At 48.0% G+C, this 27,240-nt stretch overlaps 1 protein-coding gene across 1 annotated transcript in view; it reads right to left on the reverse strand.

Moving 5' to 3' along the window:
• The window catches only part of PINX1 (PIN2 (TERF1) interacting telomerase inhibitor 1), a 103,852-nt gene extending 77,846 nt beyond the window's left edge, over positions 1 to 26,006 (reverse strand). Inside the window, exons 1-5 of the mRNA XM_066594921.1 lie at positions 25,865 to 26,006; positions 23,543 to 23,652; positions 21,517 to 21,609; positions 17,014 to 17,092; positions 11,157 to 11,249 (exon numbers count right to left, since the gene is read on the reverse strand). Coding sequence (XP_066451018.1) covers positions 11,157 to 11,249; positions 17,014 to 17,092; positions 21,517 to 21,609; positions 23,543 to 23,652; positions 25,865 to 25,883 — 394 coding nt within the window. The 5' untranslated portion in view covers positions 25,884 to 26,006. The remainder of the gene's footprint in view (positions 1 to 11,156; positions 11,250 to 17,013; positions 17,093 to 21,516; positions 21,610 to 23,542; positions 23,653 to 25,864) is intronic.
• Between the last annotated feature and the right edge of the window lie 1,234 nt (positions 26,007 to 27,240).

The raw sequence follows: 27,240 nt of genomic DNA on the forward strand, positions 1-27,240 counted from the left end.
CGAAAGTTCCTGAAATTCCCATAAGACTCAAAAGCATTGTAAGGGGCTCCTATCTGAGAAAGCTTAAGTCTGTGGGCCTCCAGTGAGTCCAATAATGGTCTTCCTCCAAGTGGAGGAATATTTTTAGCCAATGAGGAGCACACAATTTTAAGTTTGCTTGTACAGAGAAGAGCACAGAGAAAACTACTGTTACAGAGGGCTGTCATTCACTCTGGGTGAATTTTCTGCTCTTAGCAGTGAGTAAGAAATGACCCCCTTCATCCCCTTCTGTGTGGCAGACGTCACAATGTGCCCGCTGTCAGTGCCTGCCATGGAGGCGTGCACCGGCCTGTCTCTTATGGGGCCAATGTGCACCCATCTTTCCCATCCACATCCAATCCAGACACTTCCATGATTTAAGGCACCCTTTCCATTGGCGAGTGCCTGAGCAGTAGGTTTTGTAAGGTTCTGTAAAGGTGTAACCGTTTCATGATTAACTATTGCTTTGATCTGTGCCTTTCCAGTCAGCTTTCCCATCTTCTTCTGTCCTGACCTCTGCTTTTACTTTGACCACGATTTATCTCTTTGCCACCTGCTCTGACTTCCAGCCTCTTTCCCAGTTTATGCAATAACTCAGCTTGTCCTGACCTCGGTCTTCATATTGTCTAGGATCTTCCTGTTCCTCGGTACCACATTACGGTGCTTCTGACCAATTTATGCCGATTGCTACTGCATCGAGACTATTTTTGGAGTAATGGCCTGGGGGCCAAGGAAGCAAAGAACAAATACCTTAAAAAGTGGTTAAAGCCAAAAATAAGGGGTTCCCCAATTGTTGCCCTCAGGAGTAGCCCTAATTCAAATCAGTCAGTGGTTTAGCAGGTCCACACCCTTTGCATGACATTTAGAACCTACCAGTAGTGGTATAATGAAGGACACCTGGTGCCAGGGTCATGGGTGTCCGAATCACGGAGGCCCCACCTACTAACGTCTTGTTACTAGATACCTTCAGAGATCTTGCAGAGTCCTTGCTTTTAAGGGTCAGAGATGTTTTGGCAGCACAAGAAGGTACATACATAATATTAGCGGGCGTTATTGGGAGTATAGGACCACTTCACATGTGTACGCCGACTGCTGCCTCAGATACCCGGCAGCTCTTCTTCTTGTGGAATTTATTCTGCTAACATAGCATTTTTAAAATTCTCTTTATTATTATTTTCCTAATTTCGGCAACAGCTTTGCATTTAGGGAAGAACAGCTTTCCACGGCACAACATCTGCTCTCTTAAACACTTCTCCAATGACCCACATAAATATCGCTGTGATGACAGTTCATACATTGTGTGTGGAGCAACGAGGAAAAACAGGCAAAGCATGCGGTCTAATGAAGACGACGACCAAGGGTTTACTGAAGAATGTATCTTCAACATGTTCTATATCTATCACTATGAACGGGAGGGGAGGTCTCGCTTAGAGGAGTCAACTAATTCCAAGAAGACTCCACCGACGAGAACCTGATCATAGCTTGTGATCTGGTAGGAAACCAAGAAGAAAACGTTCAACTTTCAGTCAACTAAAAACAATGTGATGTCCACGTAATGTAGATGAGGGGTTCTTCACAACGAGAATCTCTGCAGCCACTTCTGTTGTGGCCAAAGGACTTTTTCCATGGGCCAACAGAAGCCATCAACGAGAACGGTGCTCATCTAAACAGCTTTTACACAGGCCGATGCCACTTGTGTTGGAGACGGACAACTGTTAACAGCATCGTTAGTGTCAAATAAGTCATATATATATTATATATGTATTAGTATGAGAGCAGTAATACAAGTCTCAGTCTCATAGGACCAAATAGATTAGCTTCCGCTCTACACAGCCAACGCTATAGGTTATGACAAGTCACAGTGGAGGTCACATGCGCCAATGGCATCGAGTGTAAGAGCGCATACACATGGCCTATCAAGGGTGGCACAAGGAGTCCCCATGGGTTTCCACCAAGAAGCTATAGTGTCAGGGCGAGGAACTGCATTATTACTCCCCATAAGACCCCATGAGATGGACTAGATCACGATTTGTCCTTCTAAGACGTGGAGGTCCAGCATGCCTATAGCAAGTTATAGGTAGCATATCACAGATACGTACCATTCACATCTATGCCTTACATCTTAGGGCTTGCTGTCCTACTCGAAATAATGGGATTAGTCACCTCATGGGATTTCCTCCAACTTACACATAAAAGCCAAAAGGAAAGATAGCCAAACCTCCAGAGATAAGACATTGTCAAGTTCAGAAAACTCACTGGATTACACCCTATTAGGTCCTCTCATTTCTTGTCCAGAGTGAAGATGTGTTACAAAGTGTTTTTTGTTGTGCTGGAGGACCCAATCCTGTCCTGTATTACACAAACATATTATTGGTTTGAATGGGCACTGTGTAATACTACGTTTCTCCTGTGGGGGTGCTGCAGGGAAATCAAACACTAAAAGGTTCCGCCGCAAGTTACAGCTGATCATTGGAGGCCCCAGCAGGACAACACTTTGTGATCAACTTATTGTCAAGAGACCCTTCTGATAGGGATTGCATGAAGAGAAGAACCCCTTTAATATTAATATGGCAGTACAATAATTCAAAGCGCAGAGAAGGCTACATAAAACAGCTACACAGAGGTTGCTGTGATCCTTCTACTGCAGTAGACATGCCCTACGGGTCCCGAGAGGGAGGAAGTGTAAGATAAATGGTTTTCCTAGAGATGAAATTCCAATTTTGTTTTAAAATTTTCTCAAGTCTACATCAAAGGAATCCACCTATATGGACTTCCTCATCAAAGTCCTGATTCGGTGTCGGGAAGGAACTGCAGACTCGTAACACAAACAACCGTCCTTCCCAAGGCTCACGTACGAGTCAGACACATTCCAGTTACTTTTAGTGCTGAAATGCACAAATATTGTAGGGAAGGGCAGAAAAACACTAGGATTTGTAAAAATGGAAACTTTCTCTGTGCTCAAATCTCCTGAGAAGTCCCATAATATTGTAGTAGTGTGCTGGGATATCATAATTTATGGATTAATGGATGCTGTATCACATACACAGGGCCTGGCCACTTTATTAGAGCCCCCACCCCTTTCACAATTGAGGCTTCACTGTATGGTAATTACCCCCGAGACCACGGAAAGCAGCATAAAATCACGTGATGGGTTTTCCATGGATCAGTTTCAGTGCGAATCCACATAAAATGGGAAAATCCATCAATCTGAGCGACTTCCAAGGAGGCCCGGTCAACGGTGCTAGACTTGGTGGGGCCGGGATGTCACTGCCAACTGCGTGGCGTTTACTCGTATAACAATGTATAGAATATGCAGAGAATTGCGTGATAGAGGACAACTACAAGAAGCTCCCTGTCCGCAGGGGCCGATATTCCTGCAGAACCATTTCATCACCCAGTGGAATCAACTCCATGAGGAACTGCTGTAGTTCTGAAGATCATAAGGAGACCAATGTGCCCCTAGATGGTGGTCTCTAATAAAGTGGCTTTTAAAAACACACTAAATCTTATTTGTATAGCGCTAACGTATTCCGCAGCGCTTTCAGGTAATTTATTTACTACCTCCCACCAAGCTGGGTACTCAATAGAACCGATCTCGGAAGGATGGAAGGCTGAGTCAACCATGAGCCGGCTACCTCAACCAGGCGGGGATTGAACTCGCAACCTTCAGGTCGTGAGCGAGAGCTTAGGACTGCATTCTGCTGCCTTAGCACTCTGCGCCAAACTACTACAAAGCTACAAACATAAGACATTTTGCGCACTGTAAGATTGTACGGAGTCAATATGGTGCCATCAATCGATGACCTGTCCCAAAGAGGAATCAAAAAAGTCCCGGACAACCCCTTTAAGGAGAAACCGTGACATAAAAGGTGAACTACAGGTTATTCTTTCTGACTTGACTAAACCCTCACCTCTCCTAATCCCCCAAACTTGACATGCCAATCACAAGCTCCTCTCGGCAGCGCTGGATCCGCCCACCTATTAGCGAGGCAGATTTGCACAACTCTGGGTCTAAAAACTATATAATTATTTCCTGCTCCCAAATCCAATCCCATCACCTGCAGGCAAAAACTTTCACACGAAATCCGAAAGGTGAATATTAGGATGTGAAGGAGTGAACGAAAACTGCTGCTTCCTTGTGTAAACACTCAGGACGAGAGAGATATTGCGCCCTCGGCCCCAGAGGAGAAGTTATTACCGTACCTAGATATTAAATACATATCTGAGCGCTGTATATTTGAACAGTCCCCACCCGGGCGGCCCGGGGCACTGCAGACACATCCTATGTACGGTAACGTCTTATCATTTCACAAGCTTGAACTCCTGACCCTATGAAGGCACCGGCACATCCACCGGGGCGACAGACCGGTTTTCTTCCGCCATAGCTGCTCTTAAAGGGGTTGTCCCGCGCCGAAACGGGGTTTTTTTTTTTTTTTAACCCCCCCCCCCCCCCCCCGTTCGGCGCGAGACAACCCCGCTGCAGGGGTTAAAAAAACAACCCGCACAGCGCTTACCTGAATCCCGGCGGTCCGGCGTCTTCATACTCACCTGCTGAAGATGGCCGCCGGGATCCTCTGTCTCCATGGACCGCAGGGCTTCTGTGCGGTCCATTGCCGATTCCAGCTTCCTGATTGGCTGGAATCGGCACGTGACGGGGCGGAGCTACACGGAGCCCCATTCAGAAAAGAAGACCCGGACTGCGCAAGCGCGGCTAATTTGGCCATCGGAGGGCGAAAATTAGTCGGCACCATGGAGACGAGGACGCCAGCAACGGAGCAGGTAAGTATAAAACTTTTTATAACTTCTGTATGGCTCATAATTAATGCACAATGTACATTACAAAGTGCATTATTATGGCCATACAGAAGTGTATAGACCCACTTGCTGCCTCGGGACAACCCCTTTAAGTAATCAGTCCTGTACAGAAGGGTGAGAGTCAAAGGCTGGGAAAATGGATTCTTGAGGCTAAAGCATAACATATGTACCAACACGTAGTCCCTACCCGGCGTGTCACTTCTCACCTGAGTCAACCCGCACACCAACACCTCTAGAGCCACCTGAAGAAGAGGATGTAGAGGGTCACAACGTAAACAAAAAGCTCAGGAAATGAATACGCTTGGGAGAATCCCTTAGAGGGGTTCTGTCATTAGAAAACAAAAATTCTATCCTTCCCTTTCCCTCTCCCTTCAGTCTGCTTACTGCATCTTCTCCCCGCCAATCTTCTGCTGGCTCCTGCAGTCCCCCGGGTCACATCACTGCAAGCCGGCAGATTCCTCTCCTTCCGGTTGCGAAGTGTCCATTCTCTGCAGTCTCTTTCCAGCAGGTCAGTGTAGGTTACATCACTAGTGACGTATTGTTCACAGTCAGGCAGGGAGTGCCAAGCTATTGCAGAGACTGCGCATGCGCGCTGTCTCTCTGTAATAGTATCCAAACTCTTGTGGCGAGGCAGCGCGCATGCGCAGTCTCTGCAGTAGCTTAGCACTCCCTGTCTGACTGAACTCTACGTCACTAGTGATGTAACCTACACTGACCTGCCGGAAGAAGAATGCAGAGATTGGCCACATCATAGCAAAAAGAGGAGGAGGAACCGGCTGTAGGTGGGGTGACCCGGGGGTCTGGAGAAGATCAGCGAGGAGAAGATCCTTGAAGAAGGCTGCCTGGGGAGGAAGACGCAAGTAAGGAATTTTTTTTTTTTTTACATAACAAAACCCCTTTAAGCAGAAGGGCAGGTTTAATATTTCTAGCTTTGGGTTTGTCTCCCACTAATGGGCCAAACTTGTACACTTTGTCGACTTACATCATTTTGTCTGAATTACTTTGAAGCATCACTTTGCTTTTAAGAAAACTCATTTTTGGAAGTCGCGTTCCCTCCATTGTTGATTGGATTCAAGAAGTGAATTCCATTATGCCAGTTTAGGAACTGATCTCGGAAGACTTGGGGACTCAGTATAAGTTTAGGGGGACTTAGCAGCCCTGAATTGCTTTTGAGATGTCCCCCGATCTCCAGACCCTTTTTGTATGATTTTTCAGACGGGCCCTGCGATCTACTGGCTAGTGGACAGCAACTTGGGAGTCCCCTGGTTTTCACCCTTTATCCCCTTTTTGAGGGATCTGGCCTTCACTGTAGTGGCCCCTAGGCTGTTACCCCAAAAGCAGTCTCTGTGCAGTGGTAACGGACACGGACAGGTCAGAGCACCACAACACGGTGCCAGAGGGATAGGCAGAGACATTGCCGATAACACCGGCTGAGGTTGGTATAGGCAGCATTCAGGCATAAGTGGAAATACAAACAGAGGGTCTGAGCGGCAATCTGGCAACATAAGGTGAAATAACTAGCTGAAGCCAGGACAGGAGAAGACGGGAAAGTTGGGTGAACAGGTCAAAAATCAGGCTAGAGATAACGGAAACCTAACAGGACCAAAACAGAACCTATTACTCAGGCACACTCAGTGGGCGAAGGTCAGGATTGGTAAGGGATGGGAAAGCTGGTCCTTTAAAAAAGTCAGGTTTGCCATGAGCACCCTACAAGCAGCCCTGACAGTGCCCAGAGGGACAACAGATGCTGTTGGCTGTGACCAACGACAAGGAGGGAGAGAGAAGACCCAGCTGGATGTGGCCGGCAACCGTAACAGAGATATTGACAAAATTTAGGATTTAGCTCCATAAAACTTGTAAAAACTCCCTCAGTCAGCCATATTTCTGTGGGCAGAGTTTCCTTCTGATGCGTTTGTGCCTCCCTCGAGGGCTACATAATGCCATCACTACTAAGAACTGAAGATTTCCCTGTTTATACAGTTCTTTACAAGGAAGAGGCTGCGACTTCCCATGTAAACCGCAACCGAGTCATATAGTTTACGATGAGCAATAAACAGAAAGGAGTCACTATAATTACTTTTACTATCCTCAGCCCAAGCTGACTGTTAGAGGATGGCGACTGGCGCGATGAGACCGCTGCCAGGCTGCCTTACTGTTTTGCCTGACAAGCTGGTTGCTAGGTAACAAATGTAGTTCTTTATAGGAGGTTGTCAGGCAGAGAGTCCGTAGCAACCAGTTTCTCAGCTCTTCTATTCTAGAGTGCATTGACATTGCGGGGAGTGCGAAGTAGTGGCAGGGCTTGACAGTGCCAAATACCACTTGGTTACTGATAGATGTTATATTGTATATTAGTACGCTAGTCCTGTATCTTCAGAACAGATGTGATCTGATCTATCAGTGTATACGAAGAATAAAAGGTACAGATGTGATATAGTATATTCTTGTATGGGACATGGTCTATTAGTGTATATACGATACAGATGGGAGATGGTGTTCGTGTAGATTCTGAAATACACAGATGTGATATGGTCTGTTCGTGTATATCCTGGAATCTACGGTACACTGTATGGTCTATTAACATGTTGCATATACAGTACGGATGTGATCTGGGCTATTAGTGTATATGCAATACAGATGTGTTATGGTCCAATAGTGTATATTCTGGTATGCACAGATGGGACATGGTCTATTAGTGTCTATTCGTCTATATGGTACAGATGTGATATGGTCTATTCGTCTATATGGTACAGATGTGATATGGTCTATTCGTCTATATGGTACAGATGTGATATGGTCTATTCGTCTATATGGTACAGATGTGATATGGTCTATTCGTCTATATGGTACAGATGTGATATGGTCTATTCGTCTATATGGTACAGATGTGATATGGTCTATTCGTCTATATGGTACAGATGTGATATGGTCTATTCGTCTATATGGTACAGATGTGATATGGTCTATTCGTCTATATGGTACAGATGTGATATGGTCTATTCGTCTATATGGTACAGATGTGATATGGTCTATTCGTCTATATGGTACAGATGTGATATGGTCTATTCGTCTATATGGTACAGATGTGATATGGTCTATTCGTCTATATGGTACAGATGTGATATGGTCTATTCGTCTATATGGTACAGATGTGATATGGTCTATTCGTCTATATGGTACAGATGTGATATGGTCTATTCGTCTATATGGTACAGATGTGATATGGTCTATTCGTCTATATGGTACAGATGTGATATGGTCTATTCGTCTATATGGTACAGATGTGATATGGTCTATTCGTCTATATGGTACAGATGTGATATGGTCTATTCGTCTATATGGTACAGATGTGATATGGTCTATTCGTCTATATGGTACAGATGTGATATGGTCTATTCGTCTATATGGTACAGATGTGATATGGTCTATTCGTCTATATGGTACAGATGTGATATGGTCTATTCGTCTATATGGTACAGATGTGATATGGTCTATTCGTCTATATGGTACAGATGTGATATGGTCTATTCGTCTATATGGTACAGATGTGATATGGTCTATTCGTCTATATGGTACAGATGTGATATGGTCTATTCGTCTATATGGTACAGATGTGATATGGTCTATTCGTATATATGGTACAGATGTGATATGGTCTATTAGTATATATGGTACAGATGTGATCAGGGCTATTAATACACTGTATATACTGGTATATAGACCATGTCACCTCTGTACTGTATTAGTACATTACACACTGAGCAATCCTTGTATTAGGAGCAGCTGTCACGTGACATCTTGTGATCAGTAGCTCGGTACCACGTGATGGCCACGTCACGATCTGCTCTTAGATAATGTATTGACCTCCTCTGCACAGCAGAAGGCAACATTTGGCAGTCATGGGTAAACATGGTGACTTGAGCGACTTTGACCGCAGGCAGATTGGTTGTACTTATTGGCTGTTCTGAACGTCGGCAGCAAGAGTGTACCGGGACGGATTGAACCACGGACAGACATCCGACAGAAAGTCACACAGCAGCAGACCACGTGTGGCTGATCCTAGAGTAGAGTGTTGGGTAGCCCAGCTTATATCTCAACAACGTGCCACAGTGGACCAACCGTCCCAGCAGTACAACGGCAAGGAGTTTAACTAATATCCACAATGACCATGCAGCGTACCTCGAGTCAACTGAGTTTCAATACTCAAAGACCAACAAGGATGCCGCCAACTACCTAGTGTCAACGCCAAGAACACCTCGCATGGGCCCAGGAAAGAGTCAATGGACTTTGTACACATGGCAGAAGGTCATCTGGAGTGACAAGTCCCATTTCCTACGGAACCATACTGATGACCAGATCCACATCTGGCATAAAGAGCATGAAGCTGTATCCCCGGGGTGCACCATTGAGTTTCAACAGGCCGGTGGTGGTGGTATGATGGTCTGGGAGCGGTTTCCTGGCATAGCCTAGGACCGTTGGTCATCATTCCAGAATCAATGAATGGTGAAGGCTACAAGGACCTATTAGCTGACCATCTGCACCCGAATCTTCAGGAAGTCTTCCCCAACCACAGTGCCATCTTTCAACAAGACAACTCTCCGTGTCATCGAGCTTGCATCACTAGAGAGTGGTTGGAGGAACACAACAAATAATTATCCATACTACCCTGGCCCCCCCAAATCACCGGACTGTAACCCTATAGAGCATGTTTGGGATATGCTGGAAAAGGCGATCTGCTCCCATGTATCCACAAAATGTGCTCCAACTGAAGCTGGCATGGTGTGCGTTGGGTATGGAGAACGTTCACCACCATGTGGCAACTGTTCCGGAGATCGCCCAATATTGTGGATCAACCCATTACTGAGTAGATGTTCCTAATGCAGTGTATATTCTATATATAATGCACTGCATGTTCTGGTATATGTAGCACAGATATTACATGGCATGTTAGTATGCTGGTCCTGTACATGACCCGCCAGTCAGTCATCATATCATGCAGCAGGCCTCTTCACTACAAGCTATAATTACCGGGGGGATAATTGCATCATTGCTCGTGTATTTAAGAGCACTTGTCAGTAGGACCCGGACCCAAACACACCGGAGCTGCATAATTATCCGCCCCTCATAATTACACCCCGCCATGTCTCCTTGTACACATCTTAATGGAATGATATTAGACAGGGGGTGGGGGTGGTAACTCCGCTCAGCCAGCGCATCCAAAACCCTTCCGACCTCTAAATCCTCCATATGACAGATAGCAAGGTCTTGTACTCAAAAAAGTCTAATGCTCCAGAGCTGCATTCTGACAGCAGCCATAATGGAGGTGTGCTGGGTACGCGTTTTTTTAAATTTTTACATACATATACATGACAAGTGGCGACTGAAAGGACTACAACTCCCAGAAAGCACAGAACAGACACCCAACCATCAGAAGGCTGCTAGTACACCAACACCATGTCTTTTCTGAGCATTAGGCTATACGGGTGTCTTGCCCGCTCCGGCCCCGGTTCTAAGGCTGTATGTACCCAGGCGGGCACGATACTGCTCCGAGAAACTTTGACCGATATAGCACTTGTAAAAAAAAGGTAAATACACCCTTACAGCAGGAACTACCTCGGATCCCGGCTAGTTCACACCTTGGATGTTGCGGCCATCAGTGCCCACGGCATGTAAGTGGTTAACATGAGGAGTAGAGCTCCGATACAGCAAAGTCACATTAACACTTGGGGGATTGCATTAGGAGCCGTAACCATAACCACTTAATGACCAGACACTTCAGAAATGTTCTGCATGTGATTGCTTATTGGCCCCAACTAATTAATTTGTTGGGCTACTCAATTCTTATAATGGTGTTTTTTTTTCAAAACTTTCCCATAAGTGCCCGGGCAAACCAGCCGCCTTCGGTGATACTAGTAGAGCTGGCAGGGCTGACTTGGCTCCAGTAAGACGCAGCAGCTCTGCCATGCTGGGGGGCACCCGGCGACATAGTCACTTTCTCTACTCACTCAATGGTCCGATAGCTGTCCCATAGCAACCAATCAGAGTGCAACTTCTACTCCTTAAACTGCTCTGGTAAAATGAAAGCTGCGCTCTGATTGGCTGCTAGGGGCAACAAGGACAGTCCTACTATCAGACGGCTATGATAAATGATGCCCAAAAGACCAACAGGAGGTATTCCAACTACCCCTCTAGTCCCCTTCCGGTCCAGGGACAGACGTTTGTCTCAGGACCGTCGAGTCGCTTTAAAAGAAGCGCAATGTATACGAGATCTGTAAGAGTCCAGGCCGCGGCCCGCAGTCCCTTCATCAGGCCGGATCTGCACCCACCTTTGGCAAACTTCATGTAGTGAACCCTCTTCTTGGAGGACTTAGACTTTTCTTCCAAACTGAAGGACTTCTTGTTTTCATTATCAGACGACGCTGAAAAATACAGAAACTCATCAGAAGTAGGAAGACAGCGAAAAACGGGCGCATCAACAGCACTTTATGAAACGGGCGCTTGGCCCGGGGTGCGGTGACATTTTCTGCACACAGACTTCCTGTCATGGGACCTGCGCTCTTTAGGCCCCCCCACACACTTTAAGTACCTGCTGATAATGGCGGGCCGGACAATCCTGTAATTTGTATGTCGGTGGCTCAACTTGATCCCCCATTAGGGGATGGAAAGAAGAATCGGGGACGTTGAATTTCCACATCCAATCCTTTGTTCCCCATGAGATATGCCAACGCTGTGCGACTGCGGCTTACCTCCCTAAACACATGAATGCTCAACAGAGCCGAACGTTTCTGGGGAAGATTTACTAAGCCTGACATTGGCGATGCCGGGGTTAGTACGATTTTCCTGGGCGCACGGAATACATGAAGAGGCTCAGGCTTCCTCATAAGTCAGCGCATCCCGGCAGATCCGCAAGCTTCTCAGAAATGTACGCAGCGCCCGACCCGACATACACTTCTGGTATAAATTGAGACAGTTTATGGCATAAAATCATACATAAATCCGTCGGCCTGGGCGGCCGCGCTCCCTCCTGCGGAGCCCCGTGTCCTTTTTGGAAAAAGTTGCAAATTTTGCGCTAAAATGTGTAACTTTTGATGCCACAAACTGGGATAAACCCTTTCATAAATGTGCCCCTATGTGAATAAGGGAAGCGGGCATCAGATGAACGATCATTTAGTTGGCAGATATTGATGGGGTGTATCCAGCTTTATGAACGAACTCCAGTGAAGAGGTCACAAAGGACTGCAAGTCCCAGAAATCCCCATTACATGGCTACATCTATCGGTCCCAACAGCCTCAACTGTTCAGTGCATTACCCATTCTTCTGAGCTTCAGCAACCATGACGGAAGAGGAAGGGTTAACGCCTGGCTTCTACTTCCCTACAGCTGCGCTTTACTCTTGCCGCGCGTCAGTAAACATACAGGAACACGCACACGCCACATATGTACACAGGACCCGGCCAGGCGGCAGTCCGGAACGTGGCGTCCCTGGCACAAGCTCTCATATAGAACCACCCCATCACATTAGAAGGCTCGTCTATCTTATAGCGCCCCGTGCTATAAATACAGTATTGGGCACAAGTATTAGGCAGACGTGAAAAAATGTTGTAAAGTAAGAATGTTTCCAGTAATAGAAGTGCAAAGTGATTATAGAAAAGAGAAGTGTAAATGACATCAATATTCGGTATAACCACTCTATGCAAACCGCATCAGACCTTCTAGAGAAACTTGCACACAGTTTTTGAAGGAGCTCGGCAGGGACGTTGCTCCAGACATCTTGGAGAAGTAAGCCCAGATCTTCTGTGGATGTCTGCTCACTCCAATCCTTCTAGGCGAGACCTTGCTGATGTAGTATAACTACCTTACGTGTTGTTGCTGTGCTCAGTCTTGCCATGGAGTATGACCTGTGACATGAAACTGTCTTCCACAACCTCACCCTTGTAGCAGAGTTTGGCTATTCCTCACCCCGGTTTAAGCCTCCTACACAGTTGTTTCTGTTTCAGTTGAGGACCGTTTCAACCCAATTTGAAAATGATGATTATCTCCTGCTTGACATAATTGGGTAATCCTACACCTGACGATAATCCTACTAAAGCCCTGACTTTATGCAAGTATGTAGAAGAAATTATGCCGTTTTGAAGACAAAGCGCAGTCACACCAAATATTCATTAGATTTAAACTATGCCAGTCACCACACGGGTGCCCGCACCCGTCACTACACTGGTTACCCCTCTAATTCCCCCCCCCCCCTCTGGATCAACAAGGGAGGTGGAAACAGGCTGAACTGGATGGACGTGGTCTCCCTTCAGCCTAACATATGTATTCAGCTTGCTGAGGGGTAATAAACTACCTGAAGGCGCTACAAATAACAGTGTATACAAAGTCCCTTCCCCTTTTCATCTGCGAGCCGACACTGCAATTGGTTTCCCTTCATGTAAACTGAATAGTTTAAAAAGTGACTTCTTGTGTTTCTGCCGTCTACTAACCAACCTAAAGCGCATGTTTCCATCTTAGTCCTGGTCTCACAGTTACTCCTCAGCAGAATGCCCGCTGTCTAGGAGTCAGGTTTGACTTTGATCTTTCCTTCACTCACTATAATCAACCTCTTGCACCCTCATGTCACCTGAACCTCAAAAAAAAAATCCCCAGAATCCGTCCTTGTCTTACTGTGGAAATAATCAAAAATTCTAATTGTTGCCTTGTTTCAGTCTCGATTTGAGGACTATAACTGACAGACGGGAGAGGGCAAACCAATCAAAGACAGCAGCCAGGCTCATCTTTCTGTCCTACACCAATGCCCCCCAGCCTGTGCCTACACCAATTGTGAGCAGGGCCCTCACCCCTATCTCCTCATAGACTGTAAGCTCTTGTGAGCAGGACCCTCACCCCCATCTCCTCATAGATTGTAAGCTCTTGTGAGAAGGACCCTCACCCCCATCTCCTCATAGATTGTAAGCTCTTGTGAGAAGGACCCTCACCCCCATCTCCTCATAGATTGTAAGCTCTTGTGACCAGGGCCCTCACCCCTATCTCCTCATAGACTGTAAGCTCTTGTGAGCAGGACCCTCACCCCCATCTCCTCATAGACTGTAAGCTCTTGTGAGCAGGACCCTCACCCCCATCTCCTCATAGACTGTAAGCTCTTGTGAGCAGGACCCTCACCCCCATCTCCTCATAGACTGTAAGCTCTTGTGAGCAGGACCATTGCCCCCATCTCCTCATAGACTGTAAGCTCTTGTGAGCAGGACCCTCACCCCTATCTCCTCATAGTAAGCTGGTTGTTTATTAGTTTACTACTGTATGCACGGTCTGGTTCTGTCTGTTCTTGTTCCCTCTGACCTGTAAAGTGTTACAGAACATGCTGCTAATATAAAGATGATTATCGGGAGGTCGCAGGGGGGTTTCTCCAGTCGGCCATCAGGTAACTTGAACACTTGGCAGGACGTTCTACTACTAAAATCTGACTGGCTGGTCTTCCAGCAGATGATCACGGTGTCAGAAATCTGGTGTAAACGGGCCTTTGATAAGGAGCCGCTGTACCTGCTGCTGCTGAACTGCAGGGGGAGCTCTATCCCACTGCATTTACGAGCTGGTTAAATCTCTTCTCATGTCTGAAGCAGAGATATTAGGGGCCGACCTCCCCGTCTTCTGCACCATCAGTTTAGCGTCCGGACTTCTGGAGTGTGCCCTGGCCTGGCCGCAGGTGTCCGGACCCGAACGGCGAGCATCACACCAGTCTGGAAGTCCATGATCATGCCGAGATACACTTCAGAAGTCCGCACGCTGAACGGATGGTGAAGACGACACTGTGGTTCTCGCGTAACCCCTTAGGGACCACACTTTTTTGCTTTTTCCTCCCCCCTTTTTAAAAATCGTGACTCCTTTATTTATTCCATCACCGTCGCTGTCTGAAGGCTTGTTGTTTTTTGCGGGACGAGTTGTATTTTTCAATGGTGCTATTTACTGCACCATATAATGTACTGAAAAACTTTAAAAATATTCTAAGTGGAGGGAAATGGAAAAAAAACAAAAAACATTCCGCCATCTTTCAGCGCGTCTTGTTTCAAACTGCAACAAAAATTACAAATATTGCTTGGGGGATTTAAGCGCCGCTGTCAGATTTGACAACGGCATTTAAAGGGCTAACATCCCTGATCAGCGGCGCGGCTTGTCAGGGCTGTTGCCCGCGGGTTTCAGCGGTAATAAACAGCTGACATACGCAATGTAGAGAGGGAGATAGCAGCGCGATAAATACAGGACGTAAAAACACGATAGGGTGGTCACTAAGGGGTTAAGACAGCGATGTTCTGCAGAATACGCTGTTGCTACACATAGGTGTAATAAGTGAATGACCTGTAGTCAACGGCATAGCAAAGGAAACTCTGAAGGTGTGACTCTGCTGCCACCATGTGGCCAAAATAAAGTACTACATGCAGTAACATTTTAGGGCAAAGGTCCAAATTTTGGACTCCGTTCATCCTGCCTTCTGTTTGCTTAAGTCTTCTTTGAAGGACATAACGCGGTAGACTACGCAAAATGCGATCTCCCAAAAAGACGTAAACAAGCGGAAAACAGGTCAAACAGTTCAATGTTCAGATCTTTGGACTCTGCCATGGGAAAGGTCTGAATACCATTTTTGGACATTTAAACGTGAATCACCCCCCACCCCTCCCCGACGGAAAGCTCAGTGGGCTAAAGTATTATGTGAACCAAACCTACCTTACATATAAAACCTGTAATATCTGGTAACTAAACAAAAACAGTAGATTTTTTTGGATTACAAGATGCACATTTCAGCAAGAGGAAAATCTCATGAGCCTTACAATCCAGAGTCAGGAGGGTCTAGGAATGCCAGAGTCCCCTGACCGCTGCTTTAATGGATCCAGCAGTGTGAAGATAACACAAGGAGAATTGTGCAGCAACCAAGATCAGGAGAGGCGCCCAATTGGCTGAAACACAGAGTCCCCAGCAGGGCAGTGCTCCCTCTTGTGGATGCAGCACTTGGACAGGCAACAAGAGAGTAGATAAAGGTCCTGTGGGAGCTTTCATATTACAATCAAGTGATCGGTTGGAGGAGGCCGGCTTGGATGGAACAGCGTGAGCATGAAGAGTCTGACTCCAGCAGGTAATACACTTGTGTGCAAGGATTTAACGCAATTAATAAAATCAATGTATAACATGCTGTGTATGTGTAATGCGAGGCGGTGAGTGCGTGCGGGTACATGTGACACTACAGAGACTGCGCTTCTCAAAGGGCAAATCACCCCAGCAGGATCTGCCAGATGAGCAGGGGAACTGCAGCTCTTACGCCTGCAGAACTGACAATGCAGCTCCGGAGTATAATACAGTGTTAGTAGTGTATGTACACAGTGACTCCACCAGCAGAATAGTGAGTGCAGCTCTGGAGTATAATACAGCATGTAACACAGGATCAGTACAGGATAAGTAATGTATGTACACAGTGACTCCACCAACAGAATAGTGACTGCAGCTCTGCAGTATAATACAGGATGTAACTCAGGATCAGTACAGGATAAGTAATGTATGTACACAGTGACTCCACCAGCAGAATAGTGAGTGCAGCTCTGGAGTATAATACAGGATGTAACTCAGGATAAGTACAGGATAAGTAATGTATATACACAGTGACTCCACCAGTAGAATAGTGAGTGCAGCTCTGTGGTATAATACAGGATGTAACTCAGGATCAGTACAGGATAAGTAATGTATGTACACAGTGACTCCAGCAGCAGAATAGTGAGTGCAGCTCTGGGGTATAATACAGGATGTAACTCAGGATCAGTACAGGATAAGTAATGTATGTACACAGTGACTCCACCAGCAGAATAGTGAGTGCAGCTCTGGAGTATAATACAGGATGTAACTCAGGGTCAGTACAGGATAAGTAATGTATGTACACAGTGACTCCACCAGCAGAATAGTGAGTGCGGCTCTGGAGTAAAACACAAGATAAGTGATGCAGGTACACAGTGAGAAACGCTTCTCAAGGCAGATTATTGGAAAAAGTATGTCTTTAACAACAATTGACATTGCACATAAGAATCCATACGTCTATGACAAGAACGCACACGAGCCGCAGCGACTCCCTTCTAGCAGGTAGGTTTACTAGATCTTTTGCTTTGTACCCTATTAGAGCTTCACGTTTTGTGGCGGGAATAGCAGACTTACCTGCGCTTGCTGTACCATGGCAGTCGTTCAGCTCGGCCAGCAGCTGGTTAAAATCATCTTGATGGGCAATCCAGTTATCCTGTAATTATAAAGGAGAGTCGGCCAATGGCAGAACTGCATTTTTCCATCCCTCTCCACCTCCCAAAAACGTTTTTCAATACGTTCTATGTAATCTGTGGAGACTTTTGTATCCTTCTGGTAGTAAACCACAATCGGTGCTGCCTGATCCTGCAGTCATACCGCCGTCCATCCATCCTCTGCTTACTGGGTTATCAAGACGCAGGACACAAGCAGAAAGGAGCAGCACTGCAGGATCAGGCTGGATGGGTTTGTTACCATGGAGGCACATAGGTCTACACTGCTGCTGTATACACAAAACGGCAGGAGATTTTATTACAATTAAGACCACTTGCAAAGTTGCTTCATTTTAGAAGCACTTGAACAATTAAAAAAAAAAAAAAGTTGTTTGTGAAGGCGAAACGGTCTTGGTGTCAATACAAGTAAAGGGGAGTCTTAGTTGTCACACACTACTAGGGAATACTAGTAATTATTAGGAAATTATAGTACCAGTGTTTCTGGTGGCTGTGCTACATGGTACATCCATCCTGACCCCACACATTACACACACAGCTCTGCTGCATCCATCCTGACCCCACACATTACACACACAGCTCTGCTGCATCCATCCTGACCCCACACATTACACACACAGCTCTGCTGCATCCATCCTGACCCCACACATTACACACACAGCTCTGCTACATCCATCCAGACCCCACACATTACACACACAGCTCTGCTACATCCATCCAGACCCCACACATTACACACACAGCTCTGCTACATCCATCCAGACCCCACACATCACACACACAGCTCTGCTACATTCATCCTGACCCCACACATCACACAGCTCTACTATATCCATTATGATCCTCACACATCACACACACAGAACTCTACTACATCCATCCTGACCCCACGCATCGCATCCACACACCCACACACAGCTCTGCTACATACATTATGATCCCCACACATCACACACACAGCTCTACTACATTCATCTTTATCCCCATACAAGACAAACACAGCTTTACTCCTCCCACAGCAGTGACGTCTCCGCAGGTCCTTCAGTCCCCCAGATCTCTGTGGTGGCGGTAGGTCAGTGTCTTCTGTCAGGACTGCTGAGTTGTGTCTTGAGATAATAACGGCTTAGTTGTATGCTCATTTTGTTATTTTTGTCCTCCCCTTTTCAAGAGCCCTAACTTTCAGGCTCTGTGCTTTATATATGTTGTAGGACCTTAGATGACGTCACCGGGGGCGGAGCATGAGAAGCACTCACATACTAACTAACAAGTGGTCGTTAGTAGTTGGATTGAGCTAGTGGGTCCTCTGCGCAGAATCCTCCTCTCTTCACCAGGGGGTAGAGTGCTTAAAAAGACTGTCTCTTTCTCTGGATGACCCATCCTATATTAAGCCAGTCTACATCTGCGTTGGAATCTCTGACAGGAGATTCCATCGCAGATCCGGCTCAAAATACCAGAAGAAAAACGCTTCATGCTGCGCTTTTTCTTCCGTCAGAAAGTGGGCAGCTGAGTGGAAACTGAAACTTATAGTCAATGGAGTCCACTCAGCGCTGTTCGGTTCGTCCTGAGATGGAGGCGTTCGGTCACAGGTATTGCCCTTTCTGCCTTCTCCTTTACACATTACATAGCGCTCAATTAGCGCTATGTAATGTAGATCGATTACGGACGGCGATCATGTGACCCCAGCGGTCACATGAACGCCGAGCCGGGAGCCTGAAGGGAGAATGCAGAAGTATTACTTCCGCATTCTGCCCGGCGATCATGTGACCGTTGGGTGCCACCTGACCCCAGCGGTCACATGATTGCCGAGCCGGGAGGCAGAAGGGAGAATTCCCCCCACGGTGCAGTGAGCACCTGCACCCTCCTGAACTCTGTCAGATCAGGAGGGTGAAGGGAAAATGTATTTTTTTCTCATCCATTCTCCCCAGCTCCAATTTATTTGGAGCTGGGGAGAATGGATGAGGAAAAATAAATGGATTGGAAAGGGTTAACTTTTACATGATTGCCATTATCCATTGGATAACGGTGATCACCTGACTGGAGACCACTCACCGCGGCCCTCGGTCAGTGTTCCAGGCTCTCAGCTACCTTTAGTAGCCAGAAGCAAGGAGATTTTAAATTTCACAGGCCTTCGCCAGCTTCTACGCTTACGTCTGCCATTACGCCAACGGGTGCATGCACCAAAGTTGGTCAAAGGTCTGTGGATAAAGATCCCATCGGGGGACATCACCAGAGGTCTTAGGTAAGTAATTTCACCTCTTCTCACGGATCGGATTAGTGACGGGAGGTGAGATTTGAACTTTTTTTTACTTTTAGGTTATCACCGTTAGCCATTGGAAGCCGCGATCACGTGACCAGGGACTGCGGCCTCCGGGAAATCTGCAGGTTCTCGGCCACGTTTGGTAGTCAGGAGCAGGGAGATTTTAAATTACCCCGGCAATCTGCAGCTTTTGTGCATGTGTCCGCCATTTTGACATAAGAACGCATGTGCAAAGGCTGGGGTAAGGGCCGTGGATAAATCCGGGGGCCTTAGGTACATAATTTCATTTTCCCTAACGGATACGATGCTGCAGGACATTGCGGAGGACGGGGGTGAGTATTTTCACCTTTCCTCATTGATCCGATCCATGAGGGGAGCTGAAATTTTATTTAACTTTTTAGAACTTTTCCATGATCGCCTGTATCCATTGGATATCGGCAATCACAGGCCTGGAGACCAGTCACCGCAGTCCCCGGTAACATTTCCTGCTTCCCGGCTACCTTCAGTAGACTTGGGTCTACTAATAGACCATAGACTGAACATGAGTCAACAATGTGATGCAGCAGCCAAAAAGGCAAACACAATTCTGGGATGTATTAAGAGAAGCATAGAGTCTAGATCACATGAGGTCACTCTCCCCCTCTACTCTTCCTTAGTCAGACCTCATCTGGAATACTGTGTCCAGTTCTGGGCACCCACTTTAAAAAAGACAGAAACTGGAGCAAGTTTATTAAGAGTTACCAAGATGGTGAGCGGTCTGCAAATCATGTCCTATGACAGTGGTGGCTAACCTAAGGCACCCGTGCCAGAGGCGGCACGCAGAGCCCTCCCCGCTGGCACGCGTTGCCATCGGCCGCTCACCACTAGTGAATACTGGCAGGGGCTGCGGCTCCCCTGCCGGCATTCAATCACAGCGCTGCTAGCCACACTGATCCTGGCGCACACTGTGACGTCAGTGTGCAGCCGGGATCCTCCTCCCCCTTTCCCCGATGTCTCCTACTACTTGGTTCCGTGAAAGCAGGGGGAGGTGGTGTCCGGCAGCACAGTGACGTCACAGCGTTTGGCGGGATCATAGTCGAGCAGAAGAGGAGCTGATCCTCCAGGAGCAGGAGGAGTGGGTAAGTATATGGGTCTCGGGGGAGGGGCGCTGTGGGGGTGTCACTACTGCACTGGGGGCCGCTGTGGGGCTGTCACTATTACTACTGGGGCCGCTGTGGGTGTGTGTGTGTGTGTGTGTGTGTGTGGGGGGGGGGGGGGGGGGGTGTATGTTTACATGTGGTGGAAATGGGCAGGGCTGTTTCAAAATAGACCGGGTGCAGATTTTGACGGCTTTTTGCATGTGGAAATGCTGCAGAATTTTCCACAGAAGTTTCCGCTGAGGACATTCTGCAGTATTTCTGCGTCTAAAAATGCAGATAAAATCTGCACTCGGTCTATTTTGAAGCGGCCCTGTCCTTTTTAGAACGACGGGGGGGGGGTTAAAAAAAAAACAAAAAACACAGGTTGTGATAAGCCCCGCCCCCTGACGTGTTGGCACTTTGCGATAAATAAGTGGGTTTGGGGTTGCAATTTGGGCACTCAGTCTTTAAAAGGTTCGCCATCACTATCCTATGGGGAACGGTTAAAGGATCTGGGAATGTTTAGCTTGCAGAAGAGAAGGCTGAGAGGAGACTTAGTAGCTGCCTACAAATATCTGAAGGGCTGTCACACTGCAGAGGGATCAGCCCTATTCTCATCTGTACAAGGAAAGACTAGAAGCAATGGGATGAAACTGAAAGGGAGGAGACACAGATTAGATATTAGACAGGGAGGGTGATCAAGGAGTGGAACAGGTTGCCACGGGAGGTGGTGAGTTCTCCTTCAATGGAAGTGTTCAAACAAAGGCTGGACAGACATCTGTCTGGGATGATTTAGTGATCCCGCACTGAGCAGGGGGTCGGACCCGATGACCCTGGAGGTCCCTTCCAACTCTACCATTCTATGATTCTATGACTACAATGACGTTTCCGTTACGCCCGCCGGAATCTTCCTGGATGTGACAGCACGAGCTGCACCACGTCTTCCGGGGTTTTACGCCTGATCTGCGCTCCTGCGGTCTGGCACCCAGACAATGTTATCCATAGACTGCGGTTTGCGCTTCTCGCGGCTCAGTACCTCGTGGTTGCTGGACGCTCCGAGCCCGAGCGTGTTGTTCTTCACTTGCACTCGGATGTGTTCTGTGGCCCCCTGCTCCTGAGCACCGAGTCCCTGCAAAACAACACAAATGTCATCGGCTTCCGGAACCTTCTACTACTACTGCAGGATTGCATCTGGGAGAGGAGAACGTTAACCCCTTAATGACGCAACCTATTTTGGCCATAAAGACGCCCCAATTTTTGAGGGATTTTCATCTGCACTTTTCAAAAGCCCCAACCTGTTTGCTCCCCCCTCGGTCGGCGAGGGATGCATTTTTTGCATCGCTGCATTCAAAGTCCCAGAACTTTTTGTATTTCTCCTTCGCCGGAGCTCTGTGAGGGTTGTTTTTTTGTAAGACAAGCTATTGTTTTTATTGGGATCATTTTGGGGGGACTTCGAGGTATTTTGATCACTTGTATTGTATTTTTTCAGAAGTGATATGAGCTAAAAAAAAAATAAAAAAAATTTGGGATCAGATATTTTGCTTTATATGCAGGTTTGTTAAGTGGGGTGGGGGGGGATTTTTTTTTTGTTTGCCAAAATGGGAAAAAGAGGTGATTATTTTTTTACCTTTAGGGTGCCCACCCACTAGCGTTTTTTTACTGCGAAATTCGCAGTGTTTTTTTTTTTTCTGCAGGGGTCTTTGGGCTATGGGACATGCAAAGCTAAAATCGCGATCGCGCAAAATCGCGATTTTTACATTACAAGTCCCATAGACCCCCTGCAGAAAAAAAAAAACCTGCGAATTTCGCAGTGAAAAAAAACGCTAGTGGGTGGGCACCCTTAAACGGTGGTTTCACATCCACGTCGTTTTCTGCTCCATTCGGAGAGCAAGAAAGGGGAATCTCCTGGCCGAATGGAACCAAACTACACCGAACAGACGTCACTGATTATAATGGGGTGCAGTCCCACATCTGGCCTGAAGAAAACGAGAAACCACCCCAATTTAATTTTAGTTTATTTTTTGCAGTCCTACTAGGGGACTTGAACTGGCAATCATCTGTACAATATACTGCAATACTTCAGTCTTGCAGTATAAATGACATGTACCTACTAGAGATGAGCGAGTGTACTCTGTAAAGACAGATACTTGAGCGAGTATCGTCCTTACTAAGTACCTGCGTGCTCGCCCGCAAAGATTCGGGTGCCGGCGGGGTCGGAGAGCGGTGGGGGGAGAACGGGAGGGAGATCTCTCTCTCCCCCCCCCGCTCCCTCCTGCAACACAATGCTCACCCAAGCCGGCACCCGAATCTTTGCGGGCGAGCAGGCAGGTACTTAGTAAGGACGATACTCACTGGAGTATCTGTCCTTACCGAGTACGCTCGCTCATCTTTAGTTCCTACACAGGAAGGGCTTAATGGGAGGAAATTCACAGCAGGTCTGCGGGCCTTTATAAGGCTCCAGGCCATCATGGCAACCAAATGACACCCTGCAATCTCATCGCTGGAGGCGCTTGGGGGACAGAGGAAGCTCCCTCTCTCTGTCAAGCCCTATACAGAGGATGGACAAAACTATGGAAACACTGTACAAAACGCACGGGATTTTAACCCTTAGCACTGAGCTGCTCTTTTGACCCCTGCTTGGCTGAGAGCTTCCCTGCCAAATTTGTGTTCACTTCACCTCTTGCCCTGCTCTGGGTGGTAACAGCGGCTGAGTGGCTCGAACCCCCGGCCAATAGAACCTTGTTGCTTGGGTAGATGTTCACATCTGTGACATATTACCGCCCCCAAGTTACATGGGGTTATAAATCATGCTTCAAAAAGATGTATATAGACCGATTCTAAGGCATGCATATTGTGTGGTGCTTCCATATTTTTGTCCACCCCCTATAACTGCTATGGTGAGCGTCCACCATGGTATCTAAAGGCTTAACGGTCACTGTAGCCAAGTGTCACCGGTCTCTGGAGCCGGCTCGGCACATATCTGCCTACATGTAGATCAAATAGCGCTGGGGGGCGAATGTAAACTATTCCGGGGTCCTATAGGTAAACCCCGCAGACCTCACCTTCCCTTTCGACCAGCCCATCTTCTCCAACATCTTCTGGCCAAACTTGGACTCGTCTTTACTCCATGTGCTGTTCCTCGGATCCACCGACCATTTCTGCTTCCTCCGAGCTGCGGGAAATGGCAACCGGTTATTATACAACGACGTATACAGGGGTTACCAGGGGTGCAGATACTTAAAGGGGCTGTCCAGTTAAGGGACCGCCCACACTGGTGCTTTCCCGTACGCTTACTATATATACACTTTAAGCGTGTTTGCGCTTTATAAGACGTTCGCGGCGGGGGGAGAAGATCTTATGTCCACGGGTGGGAGCCCCACCGTGGGATCCTACCCTGCCCGCGGCACGAGGACATTCTGGACGCATGCGGCTTGTCTGGCGTCTCCTCCGTGCATGTGGGTAGGCGCACCAGCATGTGGGCGGCCCGTCGGCCGGCACGCCCCCCAGACATGCTTTCCCGCGGGACCCGCAGCACACACAGAGTGACAGCTGCGGGTGTGCCACAGATCGGACGGCTTCCATTGACTTCCATAGAAGCCGTCCCTACGGGTCCGGCGCCAAAACGCAGCATGTTTGAATTACGCTGCAGACGCCATGATTTTCTACTGGCAGCTGGAACTGCGGAGCATCTTTGCAGGCACACCACACGGATTCCGGAATTCAAACCCGCCCGTGGGCATGAGCCCTTAGTCAGAGTGGAGGCCGGCTATGAAGAGTGTCTCTCGCGCCGGAGGACCACAGACATCCCAGTGATGTGGCAGGACGCCGTGTAATGCTTCGTTATTCCTGCGGAGGTGCTGCAGGGGAAGTAAACGCTTGAGGCTCCTTTACAAAGGCGAGCGCGATATCACAGCGGCAATATGGCGTATACGCCCGTGCGTTGTCTGAGCAGCAGCGATGCTTTCCTGGAAAATATTCTTGCATGGCCGCCGCTCGCGATTTTCTTGCGCGATAGACGCCAATCGGAGCTTCTAATATTAAAACCGCGTCAAGTTTGTACGTTGCGATAAATCAGGGGCGCCATAGCCGAAGACGGGCGAGGGGGAAAAAAAAAAGTCACCAAAACACAGAGAGACAGCGCAGGCCGCGATATCCAAATCCTGCAGCATCGCAGGCCGGAAAACATCGCAGATGGGAAGCCATTGAAAAGCGCGGGCTTCATAATTTGGTGTTTTTCCGTACGCTCTCGCATTGCGCAAAAAAAAAAAAGGAATTATTTTCTCGCCAGTGTGAAGGCGGCATTACGCCACTCACTCAGCGTGTTATTACAGCGTTTCAAACGCCGCGCTAAACGCTGTACAACGCCTTCGCTGTGGGCTTCTCGGGCGCTCGAATGCGGCGTTTCGAATGCCGCAGTTTGCGAACGCCGTCTGCTCTGCCGTTGGGCGCTCAGTGCCCCTCGTTACCCTTTCTAATGATGGGGAGGCGTTAAAAAATGGCGTTGAACGTGTTTCAAAAGGTCATTCGAAGAGGTGTTAAAAAACGCGCCATTTTAACAGACGCCTGTGCGAGAGCGGCCGTATGCGACAGTCACACGGGCGAGCGTGACATCGGGCGCAGAAAACCGGCTTCATACCGTGCCAGCCAACTGGCGGTTTTCATTCAATAACCCCTTGCCATCCTGCGGCGCTTGTCTCACGCACGTTATAGAGATCGGCGAGCGCTTCTCATCGCACGGTGCGACCTACGATGCGTTTGACCGTCCCATCGAAAAAACAAATAATGCGCTCCGAGGTACGGGGAAAAAAAAAAAATAGGACGCAAAGCGACTTCTTACCTCGCAGCGTCCCTGGTGCGTCGGACGCCATTCCAAAGAACGGAGATCACATTCGCACGCGTTTTGTGCGTCTCGCAATGTGTGAGATTTGCGCTTGCGTTCTCACAAGTAGTAGCTCAAGTAGGATTTCGCGCTACAGAAGATCTGCACTAATTCCGCTACATGCGAACAGACGGCGGGCGTGACTGCACGCAGCGGGCGACGGGGCAGAACCCACCGTAAGGCTGCGCTCACATCGACGCCGGAGGGGCAGTTATCCCGGACCGCACGGCGAGCTGCAAGATGGAATCCCGGCGGACGAAAGGCTCGGTCTTACGACTAAACCAGCGCTGGACGGACCCGCTGACTCGCGATCCGCCATTTATCGCCGCAGTTTTGGTGGGTGAAGCCGGTTATTGAAGGGTTTTGGTTTTCAGCTCCTCTGAATGAAAAGTTTTCCAACTCTCTATTAGACTTCACATCTCCCAGCCCTCTGCTTGCTGTCAGTGAATGACAACACTGTGTCTACCCCGAGGCAGTAACCCTGCAGGCGGTTGTCTACACTTACGTTCGGCCAGCATCGCCATGATCCAGCAGGCTGGGGCTTACAAACTTGGGATCTCGGTGCTCCTGCCCGGCAATGTGGAGCGCAGCTGCGGCGCAGACGAGTGACGTCACGTAGAAGAGGAACTACAGCGTATCAGCTTATTTGTCCGCAACAGAGGCGCCATTTTGTTGTAGCCCACTCCCCAGTAGTGCGCGGATTGTCCACACGGTGGCGCAGGAGGGAAGTGCGCGAGGAAGCCGGGCTCGTGACTGTATGTGGACGCTGCTGAAGAGCTCTGCTCTAGACGATGGGCGTGCGTCCTCCCCGACTCCTCCCTCATAGAGGGCGGCGACATACGGTGGGCGGGTGGTTTGGTCACGTCATGGTAGACATCCAATCAAAGTTTTGCTTTCGTTTTCGTGGTTGCTATGGGCATCAGACGGTTGCTATGAAGCCTGTACTGCGGTTTTAGAAGCGTCAGGCCGCATTCACACAGGCGGAGGTATATTTGAGCAAATTTTTGCGGAATGGGCTTTGCGTATTTCCACGCGCATCAGTGTATTTTACCGTACTTTTTTCGGGTACAACTCATGAGCTTCTGCACGCGGTAATAGAACCGCAACAACCCTGCCAGGCAGTTAGTCTAAGGCCTACCTCGGACCGCGCATGTCACCGGCAGAACCCGTCTCCCACCTCTCACACTCAGCGTGCGCGAAAAAAAAATTGCGGCATTTTCTATCTTGGCGCGTATAACATGCTCACACACGGCGGGAGAGGGGGGATGGGGATTGGCGGCGCGCAGCAGGGACACATCTTATTGCCTATGTGCTCACGCAGAAGATAAGCGCGCCATTACTTACGCAGACTGAGCGCGGCCTCATGCCGCTGTATTCGTGTGCATTTTTGAGCGTGCTGATTTTGTGTGTCCCCATAAAAGTCTGCGGTGGGATACGCAAATACGCACGCAATACAAACGGAGATGTGTAATACAATGCTGGAAAGAGAACACATGTGGGAGTGAACAGCCATTTAAATCGTGGCGCGGTTATCTACCGCAGGCGCAAAAACTGCAGTGAAATATACCGATACACGCACAAAAAAGCATTGTTCAGTGCGCAAAATAGTTATGCTGCAGCGCACGCAAATTTGCATACACTTGGGTGAAGGAGCCCTAATTTATGCGCAAATTGTTTGTGTGCAAATGCGCCCGTGTGAATCCGTCCGTAGTCCGCCTCCAGATTCCATAGCGAATACTGCCCATAGCATGCTATTGAAAATCGCTTCTTCCTTCAGACGAGCGGAAAGCAATCGCGGTTTTACGCTCGCGGAGGATAAATCGCAGCATGTTTTATTTTTTTCACACATTCCGCACAGAGGGCTTCCATTGAAGTCAATGG

The sequence above is a fragment of the Eleutherodactylus coqui genome, chromosome 1 (assembly GCF_035609145.1).
Source record: "Eleutherodactylus coqui strain aEleCoq1 chromosome 1, aEleCoq1.hap1, whole genome shotgun sequence".
Classification (NCBI taxonomy): Eukaryota; Metazoa; Chordata; class Amphibia; order Anura; family Eleutherodactylidae; genus Eleutherodactylus; species Eleutherodactylus coqui.